Here is a 14666-nt window from a genome sequence, read left to right on the forward strand (position 1 = left end):
CCAGAGCTATGACTGTCCTGAAGCTGGAAGAAGCAAATAGAAGAAGAAATTATCACAATCTGGAGAGGGTAGCTTATCAGACGGGGCCATGGGTCAGGAGATGGAGCGTTTAGTGAGGTGACACCACTAATCAAGGCAGTGCTCTGGCAGAATGGGAGCCAGCAGTAAAAAAAAAAAACCAAAAAACAAAACAAAACAAAACCAAAAAAGCCAAACCAAAATTTAACTCTTTCTGATATCTTTCGAGCAGTCCCCACTGGTAAAACCAAGCCAGAATCCAAAGGACAAGGGAACCCATTAACATGGTCCATATAGATCAGCTCCAGGATACAGACAGGGTAGAAAATGTGATTGAGAGGGTCTTGAGAGGCAGAATGAAGATATCCATCACACTCCCCACTTAGACCTAGAATTTAGTGAAAATCACCTTTCAATCTGGAAATAGCATGGTAGGAGTTTTTCATCAGCAGAACTAGGAAACAATTTGTATGTTGAGGCATCTGTGGGGAAAGGAACACATTAAACGAGACACTTGGACGCGTTATAAGGTAAGAGAAATATTTATTTAATTTTGCACAAGAACGAGCTTATACTGAACAAATCCAACCAAATAATATTAAGTGCAGTAAAACAAGGAAATAGGGATGACTTTTCCTGTTAGAAAATATTAAGTAACCATGCCGGTGCGTTATTTTATCATTACAATAACTTGTTTCAGATTTCTTTTCAGAGTGTATACTGTACATAACAGGTTATAGCTTCTTTGCTTTGCTTCTGAAAATATAATTCATTCACTGCCTTGCATTTTATTTTCAGCAGTGAGGAACCTAACTGATTCGTGAAGATTCTGATCTAGAGAAAAATTTTCTGCACCAGTGAAGCTAGAGGCTTTCAAAGCTCTGATGGGCTCAGGCTTTATATCCAGGGGTCATGATGTCATGGTGTGTATTCTACACCCATTCTTCTACCACGGTGATGTCAGACACAGTAGAAGCAGAATTCTGGTCTCGTTTTGCCCCAAGAATTTTCCTTTAGTGATTTTCTCAAGCTTCACAAATTTCATAATTGAATGTTCACTCAGCTATTAACAAAGCTGCACTTAGCTGCCCACAAATCATCCACTTTAAGTTTTAACTTTTTTTTTTTTTTTGGTCTTTTTAATGAAAGAACATTCTTTAAACAGAAATCTCCCGTGAGACAGTTAACTTCACAGTTCCTGAAGGCACTGTGGGTCCACTGAGCAACAGATGTGGCCATTCTAGAGAAGAAAAAAGGGAAAAGAAAAGGATGGTATAAGCTGGTAAGCCATTAGTAAATACTCACACTTACTGATTGGTGCACAGAAATCTAACCAGGCCTTGTTATTTAGGCACCCTTGCAATTTCAACAGCCCAGTTAATTCTCATGTCTCTACTTCTGCAGGACCAATTATGTCCAGTTATTTGTGGCAAATCATAGACTAGCTTTATTTACCACATGGCAACTTCTTAGATCACACTTGTTCTCTTAATTATTCATCTACAAAATATGTATTGACTTTATTGAGCCCTAGGTATACTGATGAATAAGCAGACATGGTCACTACCCTCAGAGGGCAGGGGTTAATTTGGGTGGGGGGCAGAAAACTAATAAACACCAAGTGAACATGTCAAAAATTGTGAAAGCTGCTAGAAAAGAAATAAACTAGGTGGTGTCAGGACTGGCTGGGGCACCTGGGTGGCTTAGTCAGTTAAGCATCTGTTTTCCTCTCAGGTCATGATCCCAGGATCCTGGGATTGAGTCCCATAATGGGCTCCCTGCTCAGTGGGGAGTCTGCTTCTCCCTTGGTCCCTCCCCCTGCTCCTGCTCTCCCTCTCTCTGTCATAAAAATAAATAAATAAAATCTTTAAATAATAATAAAAACTGGCTATTTAGATTGGTGGTCAGGGTAGACTCTGCAGATGTGATATTTAAACCAACAAGGCAATGTGAGAGGGTCAGCCAAAAGCACAGTGAACAGAATGAGTAAAGGCTTTGAAGTGAAAATAGTTTCATTTATTTAAGAAGCTGAGAAAAGGTCTGGGTGAGAATTTTGAGTTGCTGAAGAAGACAGTGTAGAGATAAAGTAGCGTATTATACTTTATGACAAAATTAAAAGAGTCTGTTGTATAACACAACTTTAGGGGCACCTGGGTGGCTCAGTGGGTTAAAGCCTCTGCCTTCAGCTCAGGTCATGATCCCAGGGTCCTGGGATCGAGCCCCACATTGGTATCTCTGCTCAGCAGGGAGCCTGCTTTCTCCCCTCTCTCTCTCTGCCTGCCTCTCTGCCTACTTGTGATCTCTGTCTATCAAATGAATAAATAAAATCTTTAAAAAAAAAGATTTTGATACTTTAAACTTCTTTAAAGTATACCAAATGAGGAGAAAACTAGTCCAATTCCAAGAAGAATATAATCAATTTAAGCCAATACTCTTCTGTTCTTAATTTTTATGAAACAGAGTTCTTATTATGACAGCAAGAGAAATTCTCAACATCTTCTGGATCTCTTGTGGCATATTAAAGCTTTGTCATCACGCTCAAAGACAGGTTTTATAACCATAACCATTACATCATCTTTCCCAGTCCAGGGACATGCTGATATAAGGGATGTATCAGTTCCTGAGAGTATCAGTTCCTCAAGGAGAAAGTAAGGGAATTTCTGGAGCTTTCTACCAGTAAGTATGTGAAGCCAGCATTAGATTCCTATAGGTGGAAAAATCATTACTATGGTTCCCATGAGTATGTTTTAGAAAGGGACTGTGTATTTTCCAAATCTTCCAGGTATGTTTTTCTTATTCCATATCCATATTTTCTGTAACAATAAGATAGATGCTGTATAAATCATATACCATTGGAAACTCCTCAATTAGAAACACAGTTCATACAAGAACAAAAATATCCTACTGGAGATCGTTTTAGTAATGGCATGGTTGCTTACATAAAACTAACCTTCCCACAGCTAACTATAAAGGGTCTGGACAAAATAGAAAAAAATAACTATTTGAAAGCAATAGATAGTGACCAAAAGCAGTTAGATGCTGGAAAGGTTTCAATTTGTAAAAGGGAAATGTGTTGTGTGAGATTTATTTTTACTTGGCATTTCCCCTTAGGGCACTCTGTAGTCAGTGCGGCTTAGGCTAACTATAACTCAGGCAGAAAGACACAATCTGATAGGCCTCAGACATCAGAGGACAACTTTTAGAGCTGCCAGGGTGGCTGTAAATTCAGAGGGAAATATCTAGAAAGGAGGGAGTGAATCAGCATATAAAGTCCCCTCAAATCCTTGGCTGGTCTTTGAATTAGAGGAGACTAAAGAGATAATGAGTTATAGCTTGAAGGTTGAAAGATTTGGGCAGAGATTTCAAATGCTGCTTACTGTGGGTAGCAGTGTTTAAAATCTGTGTCCCTCCAAGTTAAGAAGGATTGATTAAAAAAAAAAAAATCAGGCTTTTCAGTGAAAGCTTAAAAGGGTCATGATTAGGAGTAAAACAATGTCTCAAGATTAAGAGACTCACCCTAGAACTAAGGGTAAATCTGGAATAGACCCACTTAACCAGAGTAAAGGGAAGCTTTTTTAAGTGCAAGGTGATAGGCCAGTAATTTGCAACCTGCTAGAATAAACAGTCTTCAGAAGAAGCTAACAGAACATAGGATCTATGTCATATATCATCCATAGTATCTGATAAACCATAAAAAAGTATTAGATATCACAAAAAAAGCAAGAAAATGTGACTCCTAGTCAAGAGAAAAAGTAGTGAATAGAAATGACTCAAAGATAATCCAGATGGAATAATTAGCAGACAAAAACTGGAAAGTATCCATTTTAAATATGTTTGAAGTTAAAAAAAAAAAAAAGGTAGATCCCAGGAAATAAATAAAACTATAAATAGAATTAAGTGGAAATTTTGGAATGAAAATTTGCAGTATTTGAAATGAAAAACTCATTGGATTGGTTTTTAACAGCAGATTAGACATGGCAGAAGGAACAGTCAGCAAACTTATAACAAAAAATAGAAATTATCAAATCCAAAACAACAAGAAAAAAGACTGATATAAAAATTGAGCTTCAGTGACCTTCAGGATAGTATTAAGACATATAACATATGAGTAATCATAGTCCCAGAAGAATAGGTGGGAGAAAATTCCAGAGAAAATATTTGAAGAAACCATGGTCAAAATTTTCTCAAATTTCTTGGGTAACAAAACAAAACCACCGCCACCCCCTCCCCAGCTTACATACTTAAAAAGCCCAGCAAATACCTAAGAATAAAGTCACACAAAATATCACATCTTAGTGTATCACAGCCAAACTTCTAGAAATAAAAAATAGAGAATTGTAAAAGGAAACAGAGGGGGGAAGAGACATATTTTCTACTTAGGAACAAAAATACAAATGATAGCTGAATCCTCATCAGAAATGATGGAGGCATGAAAACAATAGAGAATCATCCTCAAAGTCCTGGGAACAAATCTGTGAATGCAGAATGCTATATTTAATAAAGGCATCCTTTAAAAATAAAGATAATTTTGGATAAATGGAAGTTGAGATATCTGTTAACCAATGGATCTATAATATGGAAAGTGCTAAGGAAGTTAAAGCTGAAGGGAAGTGACACCAGATGGAGTCTCAAATATGTGAGAAGAAATGAACATTAGAAATGGTGAATATATGGGTAAATTTGAAATATAGTATTTCTTCTTCCTTTAACTTCCTTAAGAGATATTTCGTTTATTAAAGCAAAAAATAATAACAAGGAATTTTAGGGTGTATAGCTTACATAGTTATAAAATATCTGATTATTATAGCTCAAAAGCTAAGGGGGATGGAATTCTATTATGCTGAAGTTCTTATTATTTATGTGAAGTAGTTTAATATTAAATCTTATTATACTATAATAAATTAATGCTATATATTGTAATCTCTAGATCAGCAACTAAAATAATAAAAGGTTATAGTTAAAAATCCAGAAGAAAATTAAATTTAAATAATACAGAAAGTTAATTAAAAAAAAGGAGGAAGAAATGGAAGAATAGGAATATGAAAAATAGGACAAAAACAAAACGAATGGCAAAATGGTAGCCCTATATCTACCAATGCCAAAAAATTACATTAAATATAAACAGACTACACACTTCAATTAAAAGACAGATTGTCATACTGTATAACAAAATAAGAACGGAGTATACACATTATCTATAAAACGTGCAGTTTAAATATAAAACCATAGATGGGTTGAAAGTAGATGGATCAAAACAAAATGAGTATCTGGAAAAACTTGACTTCAAGTCTAGAAGCCTTGTTAGACAAAAGGAGAGCATTACATATGATAAAATGGTTAATTTACCAGAAGACATGAAAGAGTATGTCCTGGTGATTCCATTTTTATGAAATTTTAAAAAGGCAAAATAAGTCTACTACAATGAAATCAAATTGAAGTTTACTATGGTAAGTTGGTATTGCCTGGAAGGGGGAAAAAAAAGATACTCATTTGGGTGTTGGAAATAGTCTATATTTTGATTTATAAGACCCATCAAATTTTATATATATACATTCATATAAATGTATATATATATGAAATAACTATTCATTTCACTATAGTTGATATTACCTTGATAAAAACTAAAATAAAAGGTGTTCCACTGAAACTTAGTCTGATTATTAGGAATAGTAACAATCTACTATTATAATGAATTATAAAAAGTAGTTATTTTTACATAGTACAAAGTAAGTTTCCTTAACATCCTGTTATCTCTGGCTATATTTATTCTATATTTTAAAATTTTTTTTAAAAAGTCATTGTCACTATTTTTGTGCTAAACTCAAATCAAGATTAGAAGACAGCTGGCTTTTAATTTTCAGTTAACATACTTATATATAATACAAGTATAATATATTTTAAAGTTATTTATGTTATTAATGTTATGTTATTTACTGTTATTCATGTAAATTTAGTTTTTATTCATTTATTAATCATTTACTGTATATTAATCTGCTTACAAATTATATAGATTATAAGTAGATGTATATATAATTAATATATGTTTAAACATCCCACTACCATCAGTATTTTAGTATGTCTTTATAGAATTCTTTTTCATACTGTTTTATTGTCAACTTTTTTCCCAATTAAAGTATATATGTGATTACATATTGTATTTTTAGCTTAGGTTTTATTTTAAGCCATTTTTTTCAATGGCTGAATAATATATAATTATATATGTTACATAATTATAGTATAATATATATTGCATCATAAAGAGTTACTAGAACTTTTTGAACTGTTTTTCTATTTTTGGGTACCTTGGTTTCTTCCTTGATTTTTTTTTTTTTAATATTTTATTTAATTATTTGACAGACAGAGATCACAAGTAGGCAGAGAGGCAGGCAGAGAGAGAAGGGGAAGTAGGCTCCCTGCTGAGCAGAGAGCCCGATGCGGGGCTCGATCCCAGGACTCTGGGATCATGACCTGAGCCGAAGGCAGAGGCTTTAACCCACTGAGCCACCTAGGCACCCATCTTCCTTGATTTTATATGACAAATAATATGGAGGTGAATATTGTCATGCATATAGCACCTTCCCCTTCCATATTTTAGAATATTTCTTTAGGTTATATTCTCAGACCTGGGATTAACAGGACAAAAGATGTTTGAGCTGGGATGGGGAGTAGCAAAGAGGTGTATTGTGGCATCTGACATGTGTTTTTCAAGGTCACTAACGATTCATAAAAGTTACAGTTCCAATACATCTCTGTCAGCATCAGAAATTGTGAGTTTTTTTTTTTTTACTAAAGCATGTGAAAATAATAATTCATTATGTTAGTTTACCTTAGAGTTTTAATTATTGAAAGGCTGAATAATTTCTTTTTTAATAGCTGCATTTTTTTAGTGAATTGTTTATTTATTCTTTGCTGATTTCTTTTTGGGAGAAATCATGATTTTCTTGTTAACTTTTATAAGTTTTTAATTTAACAAAGAAATCTTCTGGAAGAATATTTTTCCAGTTTCTAATTGTGACTTCTTGTTTCACAAATTTTAACTATAGAAACTCTAAATTTTCTGAGGTATTCTTTATCACTTTTAAGTTAGAAAAGACATCTCCCTTCCAGAATGTTAATTAACATTTGATTATATCTTCTTTTTATTCTTAGTATCTAACATTTCTTCCATGTAGAATTTATTTTGATGTATGATAGCATATAAAATTACTTCCTTCAAACTGCTGTCCAGCCATCCCAATATATATAGAATAATCCTTTCTTCCTTTATTGATAAGAAAATCTCTCCCAATCATACATGAAAGTCTTCATTTTAATGTCTTCATTGGTGGGGCATTTGTTTCCATACATAGATCTAGTTATCTATTCTAATATTAATATTAGTACAGAAGTTGGCTTTCAAAACTTTAAGTCTGCTGTTTCTGATAAATGAAGGTAAAGTTCAGGAAGTTAGGAGCTTCATCCTTAAAACTCTAATTTTCGGGGCGCCTGGGTGGCTCAGTGGGTTAAGCCACTGCCTTCGGCTCAGGTCATGATCCCAGGGTCCTGGGATCGAGTCCCGCATCGGGCTCTCTGCTCAGCAGGGAGCCTGCTTCCCTCTCTCTCTCTCTCTGCCTGCCTCTGTCTACTGTGATCTCTCTCTGTCAAATAAATAAATAAAATCTTTAAAAAAAAAAAAACAAAACTCTAATTTTCTTTATACCTCAATTATTTCAGTGTTACATCTAGAGTCTCCTCAGGAATTAGAAGTAGCCCCCTGGTTTCCAATTTCCAAATGGTCTGTTTGGTAATTACTTATTAAAGGAAATTACCTTCTAATCCCACCTCCCTTCATAGTCATTTCTCAACTGGGCACATCCCTAGTTATTGTTTGGAGCTCAAAGCACAACTGCCAAAAAGCACTCTGACCAGTCAAAGGATTCAAGGTTTCTCTTAAATTTAGTAATTCATCTTTGACTCAAGAGTTTAACCTCTTGGGCACCTGGGTGGCTCAGTGGGTTAAAGCCTCTGCCTTTGGCTCAGGTCATGATCTCAGGGTCCTGGGAGCCCTGCATTGGGCTCTCTGCTCAGCAGGGAGCCTGCAACCCCTCTCTCTTTCTGCCTGCTGCTCTGCCTACTTGTGATCTCTCTCTCTCTGTCAAATAAATAAATAAAATCTTTAAAAAAAAAAAAAGAGTTTAACCTCTTAATGGAGGAATTTTTTTTTTAACCTAAGCAAATTAAATCTGAAGGCATCCTTAAAAAGACATCTTTAACGCCCCCCCACCTCCCAGCTAATTCCTAATTCCTCAGATCTTATCTTCAAGTCATTTGCTCAGGAGATAACTGGTGCCCATGTTGTATGGTCTTTTAGCATAGTGCTCCTTTCCTTCAGAGCATCCATCACAGTCTAGAATGTTGTCTTTATTTATGACTTGACTAATATCTACTTACTCTATTATCAATAATAAGAATAGTCATTACTGAGTGTTTACTCTGAATGTGCATGAAATGTGTAAGAACTTTTTAATGGATCTTCTCACTTTATTCTTATAGCAATCCTCTCATGTAGGTTCTAAAATTATTCCTAGGTAGGTACTATTTTTATTCTTTTTTATTTTTTTTCCAGGGGAGCAAACTGAGCCACAGAGAGATTTGTGACCATCCCTTGAGATCACATTGCTAGTATGGCCAACCAGGCTTTGTTTGAATCCAGGTGGCCTGATTTTAGATACTGCATTCTTCACTTCTAGACCAATGCTGTCCAGCAGAACATTCTGTGATAAGAGAAATGTTGTGGGGTGTGGGTGTGTGTGTGTGTGTGTGTGTGTGTGTGTGTGTGTGTGTCTGTATTTAAGATTTTATCTATTTATTTGACAGAGAAAGAGAGAACAGAAAGAGAGGCAGAGGGAGAGGGGAGAAGCAAACTCCCCACCAAGCAGGGAGCCCAATGTGGCGCTCCATCCCAGGACCCTGAGATTATGACCTGAGCCCAAGGCAGAGGCTTAACCTACTAAGCCACCCAGGCACTGCAAAAGAAATGTTCTTTTTAGGTTTTTATGTTCTGTCTAATATGATAGCCACATGTAGCTAGTGAGCAATTAAAATGTGGCCAGGGTGACTGAGAAATTGAGGCTTTAATTTTATTTAATTTTAATTAATTTAAATAGCCATATATGGCTACTGACTACCATATTGGACAGCATAGCTCAAGACAATATGGTATTAGGTAATAATTTCCAGGAATAGTTCCATCTGTTTTGCTTATCATTACACTCCTGGTAACAGCATAATACCCAGCACAATGTATTTATTGACTAGAATGAATAATTCATAGGAAAGTAGGACAGGTAAAAAGTAAACAGTGTAAAAAGTAAAAATGGTGATCTGAAAGTGCCAAATTGTGGAAAATGCTCAGCTCCAATGCAATATCTGTAGCCTGTTGCATCCATTTTATTTTTAAAATAACACAAAATAAAATGTGTATTGGGTTAAATTTGGTAAAATAGCACATGTTTTTATAACTCATATTTAATAAGAAGGGAAAAGGGAAACAGCATCAAACAGTAACTTCTGAGAATCAGCATTTATCTGACAAAAAATGAATTTAATTCTAAAATACACTTTCTGGAATATATTCATTTCTATCATGAGGCAAAAAACCCTATTTGTTTATAAGGCTGGAAATGACAAACGTATTTATGCTCTTCACCCCAGAAAACCCTCATGTTTTTCTATTACTGAACGGATTTTTTTTATTGGAAATATCTGTGCGAGCCATATTTGTGTGTTCTTCATCCTATCACCTGCATTATATTTTTGCTGTCGCTTCTCAGAACAATAATCTTAGTTGGATTAAGAGTGTATATGGGGCGCCTGACTGACTCAGCTGGTGGATCATGTGACTCTTGATCTCCAGGTTGTGAGTTCGAGCTGAATTTCGGGTCTAGAGATTACTTATAAAATATTTTTTTTAAAAAAGAATGTAAAGGGACTTAACTTTAGTTGGTAATTAATTGTCAGAAAGTATTTCCCTGTTGGTCATTAATGCTGAAGTTTCTGGATATGCACTGCTAGGTGTACTCATATTAAATGTGTATTAAAGCAATACTGCATATAGATCAGTCACTTTTAGTAGTAGTAGTAGTAGCAGTAGTAGTAGTAACTTTCAAATTTGCTAATGCACTTTCAGGAAACGCATGAAATGTTCACTCAAAAAGCTTTGCTTGATTGACAAAAATTACATTGAAAGAGACAGAAATTTTGGTTTGAAATAGATAATAGTGTCTCAAAGCTTAAAGCATTTTATATTTCTTTGTCCTGTTACATCAAGCCACTCTAGTAAGAATCTGTGCTAAGTGAATCTGAATTAAATTGTTCTAAAAAAAAAATTAATGGAATTGTGTACTTTAAAAAAAAGCAGTAGTTAGAGATATCTGGCTGTGCTATGTTGGAAAAAAATCTGAATCTTTGCTTTCCTATGTTGTTGTTATTAAGCCTTCAGATTATTTAGTTAGTTTTAGTGTTGATTCAAAAATTATGACTATGAAATACAGTGACCACTGAATTAACATTGGTAGGAACAATAATCAAATAGAATGCTTTCAACTTTGCCAGTATCATGAACTCTATATACTGCCTACATTATCTGTATTTTTGTTCTCATTGAAGTAAAAGGTACATGCTCTATTTTCCTATGAGAATAAGAAGAAAAATCTTTATAATGATTTTTCTCCAACTGTAGGAATAAAATAAACAACAGATCTTAAATTTTTCAACCCAATGTAACTGGCCACAACAAACCAAGAAATATGCCCATTTTTTCCATATTGATTTTCACTTTGGAAAATGTAATATATTTACTTTGTCGATATATCTTACAGACCTCATAAAAGGACCAGATAAAAATCAATAAAATAATATTGTCTTCCATCATGAAAAAAGAAACATGAAGTTTGTATTGTAGATTTTTTAAAAAAGATGTGTACAGTTAGATACTCTAGGACAATTTAAGTAGGTTCTTTCTGTTCTGGTGACATAAATAACTGATCATTCTGGTTTCTGATCATGCACTTCCTTCTCTCTGAATCTGCTTTGAGGATGCACAGGACAGTTAGACTTGGCACTAATAAAGCTGAGTGGCCCTCCTCCCACCTTTGTTTCAACAATAAAGATGAAAAAAAAAATGCTTTCCATTGGCCAGGATAAACACATTAATATCGATGAGCCCTGGGTATAGCTGGCCAAGGTCTCCCTACTTGGATTTAATAGGCTTTACCTTGCACTGGCAGAGAGTACACTCGGTGCCATGTTTGATCCAAGAGGACCCAGTGAAGCGAACCACATTCATCTCATCCAGGCAAGTTTTGGTGATGTCGTTACGAATGGTGTCAGCCTGGCAAGGGTCAGTGACACAGCGCCGGCAGCACTCATTCTCTAGGAGGACACTGAATTCACATTCCACCTCTGGGCAAGGCAGAGGCCAACAGTCAACTTCCCCTTGCTGTAAGAAAAGCAGATGCACCAGGGCAGGGAGAGAGGAAGGGAGGGTATGGAGGGAGGAGTGGGGGGGGGGCACAGTGTTTACTGAATACTCCGTTTATTTGATGGATATTTATACTCACACCTTCAAAGCCATGAGTCTTGCAGGGAACCTACAAAAGGCCTATCAAAGTGTTGAGGTCCGTACTTCAGTTGGATTTTAAGAGTGTTCAAAGATTAAACAAGAATAACAATGAACAAAATCAGAACCCTTTCCCTTAAAACAATCAAATTTGCATTCTTCTATCTTTTCCCTGACAGAGAAGAATCATTTACTATGGAAGAAGGTTTTGCTTAGATTTTTGTGTATTAGGTGCTTTTTTCATTCTTTTGATCCCCCCCACCTTCTCATTTATTGCCTTCTGTGTAAAGAAACTTTTGTCCATTTACAAGAAAATCAACTGAAATATGAAGGGAATTTGACAGGTTTTCTTTGTTCATTTATATGTTTCTCAGGTTAGGGATTTTGGAGAAAAAAACAACTAGGAACTGATTTCAGGCTTCTTTATTCCACATGGGAAAATTGTGTGAATTGGATCTTTTTAAAATTTAGCTCCCACCTGTTTCCTATTTTCTTCATGGTCTTGGAGATGAAAGCAGCCTTCAGGCACAGAAACTGACCTTGTTCTTTCAATTGATTTTTGGGTTTAAAGTATAAAAAGGAAGCAACAAAAAAGCATTGCCTTAAAAATATCCTCACACAAATAGAAAGGAAACTAGCCATGACTTTAGAAGTAGCATCTGTGAAACTTTCTTCTATAAAGACACATAGACCAATTTTCCTTTTCATTTACACTACTCAAAAGAAACAGGAAGTTTGGTCAAACGAAAAAAGATTGATGTTTTCCTGATCAAGTCTTTATTTTCTTTTTTCCAGTAGAAGTTTTGTAAATACACACATTCAACTCTAATATTCTAATAGGTATTTGTTGCAAATCCATATCATGTGTGAAACAGGTGCCCATTAGAATAGTGTTAATGTTAAAATATTTAGAAGGAAAAAAAGTATGTGTTTTTTTTTTCTTTTTTTTAAGTCTGAGCATGACTAGTAGAAATGGATTAACAGAAGTTCTACTTGGACAAAAAAATTACAATTTTCATGAATGCTGCTGTTCTGCTTGTAACGGTCTGTGAGTAAACCTAAGCTGAATGGGACTGGGGATGCCAGGAGAGTCTTTTCTTCTTGACTCTGGAAAGACGTACATGACATACCGTCCAACATTTACTCTAGGATGTGCCTTCACGGGTCCTGACTGCATGCCTGGCATCTTGTCATCCTAACTGGGTTCACTTTTTGTAACTGCCAGCACTATGGCGAGGTAGGTGCTGAGAACTGCCAGATGTGGGAGGGCAAGACTGTCCCCTCATTCTGGGCCGGAACTGCCCCTGTACTTCCTGTAGCTACACTTACCAAGCAGCGGCACTGTTGGCAGTTCTGGACCCAGGTGTCACCACTATTATATAAGGTTTCTCCATTTTGATGGAGGCACTGACTGCTAAGCCTTGGGTCACATTCAGGGCAGCAAAAAAGATCAACTGTGGGATTCTCACAGTCACACACCATCCGACGACACATTACAAATCCATTCTGTATAAGAAAGAAGAAAGCAGTTACCAAAAGCCTCCATTTCTCAATGTAATAGATTTAAAATTAGTTACATTTTGTAGCTAACACACAGAAATTACCCAAGCTAGAGAACTTCCAATTTCCTTTCCAAACACTGCTTGACCAGCAAATTTTCAGAAATGACCCACATGAAATAACCACTACGCAGTCCTTATGTGTATATGATTGTAGATAACACATATGTAAATATACATGTACTTGTTTATTAGTGTAGTAATTAGATTACTACCTAAATGTTGTTTTGTGTGAGGGCATGTGTGTTTGTATTTAGTAGTTAGTCAACAAGCTTTACCTATTGTTAAATTCATGGAATAAATTAGACCTTAAGTTTGTGTACAAACTGTTATCAATTTCTTTCATAATAATTGAGTCTTTCATACAGAGTGTTATTTATCTAACTATAATTTAAGTCACTCTTATCGACTGGGTAAATAAAGTGGAACACCCCTTTAAAACTGAAACCCATTCTAAATAGATTATTTTCACTCATAGGCCAAAGTATGTCCATTCTGGTTTCATTTGTACATTCATTCAAATATGATATTGCTCCTCTGGAAGCACTAGCATAGTTAGCGATAAAGTTTTATCAACATGTGCAGATAAACACATTGTGGCATTTCCATAGGATGGATACTATTCAGCAATAAAAGGAAATATTTTATATTATAAAATAATATAAATGAATGTTGAAAACAATGCTGGGAGAAAGAAGTCAGACAAAAAAAGTTATGTACTATATGTACTACCTACTATAGAAGGCTCTAGAAAATACAAATCTAACCTACAGTGAACCAAATCAGTGTACCCTTCAGGCTGACGGTATGGGACTAAGAAAGGACAGAGACAACATTATGAGCAGATGAAAATGTCCTTTTGTGCTAACTGTGAGAGTGGTTAAGTAGATGCATGCATTTGTCTAAGCTCATCAAGCTGTACATTTTAAACATATGCAAATTACATCCCAATAAAAATGATTAAAGTGTTTTATTTATACCGACCTGACATGAACACACAGAGCACCGGTCATTCTCCAACACCCAAATCTGACCATTGTGTTTAATTTTTCCATCATGGATGCAGTCCCCTGTGCAGTTCTTTCCATGAGGACATCGGCAATCATAGCCACCATCCAAGTTAAAGCAAATGGTATCATTGGCACAGCTGTGCCTCCCAGTCCCACACTCATCGATATCTACAGCCAAGAAAAGGCAGCAGGCAATGTGCTTAGAATCTGTTCGGTTTCAAACAGCTGCAATCAGGCACGTTGTCTCTAACACAAAGCATTCAACTGTAAATTAATTCTCATCTTACTGGCATGCATTTCCTATTAAATGCTGACTAAAGCAATGTTAATGATCTAGGGATTTCACAGGAAAACATTATCATGCTTGACTTCAAACACCAGATAACCTTGGCTAGATTCTCAAGTTTTATATCTCTGTAAATACCATCAGGCTTTATGGAACACTTATATTTTTTGAAAGTAAGAACAGAACTCAATTTA

The 14666-nt window shown here is 35.4% G+C and overlaps 1 protein-coding gene across 1 annotated transcript in view; it reads right to left on the minus strand.

Moving 5' to 3' along the window:
• Positions 1-552: 552 nt before the first annotated feature.
• Positions 553-14666, minus strand: part of LOC111157818 (neural EGFL like 2) — a 334472-nt gene continuing 320358 nt past the window's right edge. Inside the window, exons 17-20 of the mRNA XM_022519484.1 lie at positions 14161-14354; positions 12947-13123; positions 11273-11497; positions 553-1258 (exon numbers count right to left, since the gene is read on the minus strand). Of these exons, the coding sequence (XP_022375192.1) occupies positions 1208-1258; positions 11273-11497; positions 12947-13123; positions 14161-14354 (647 nt within the window). The 3' untranslated portion in view covers positions 553-1207. The remainder of the gene's footprint in view (positions 1259-11272; positions 11498-12946; positions 13124-14160; positions 14355-14666) is intronic.

Source organism: Enhydra lutris, unplaced genomic scaffold (assembly GCF_002288905.1).
Source record: "Enhydra lutris kenyoni isolate GAN:26980312 unplaced genomic scaffold, ASM228890v2 scaffoldscaffold56, whole genome shotgun sequence".
NCBI classification, from domain to species: domain Eukaryota; kingdom Metazoa; phylum Chordata; class Mammalia; order Carnivora; family Mustelidae; genus Enhydra; species Enhydra lutris.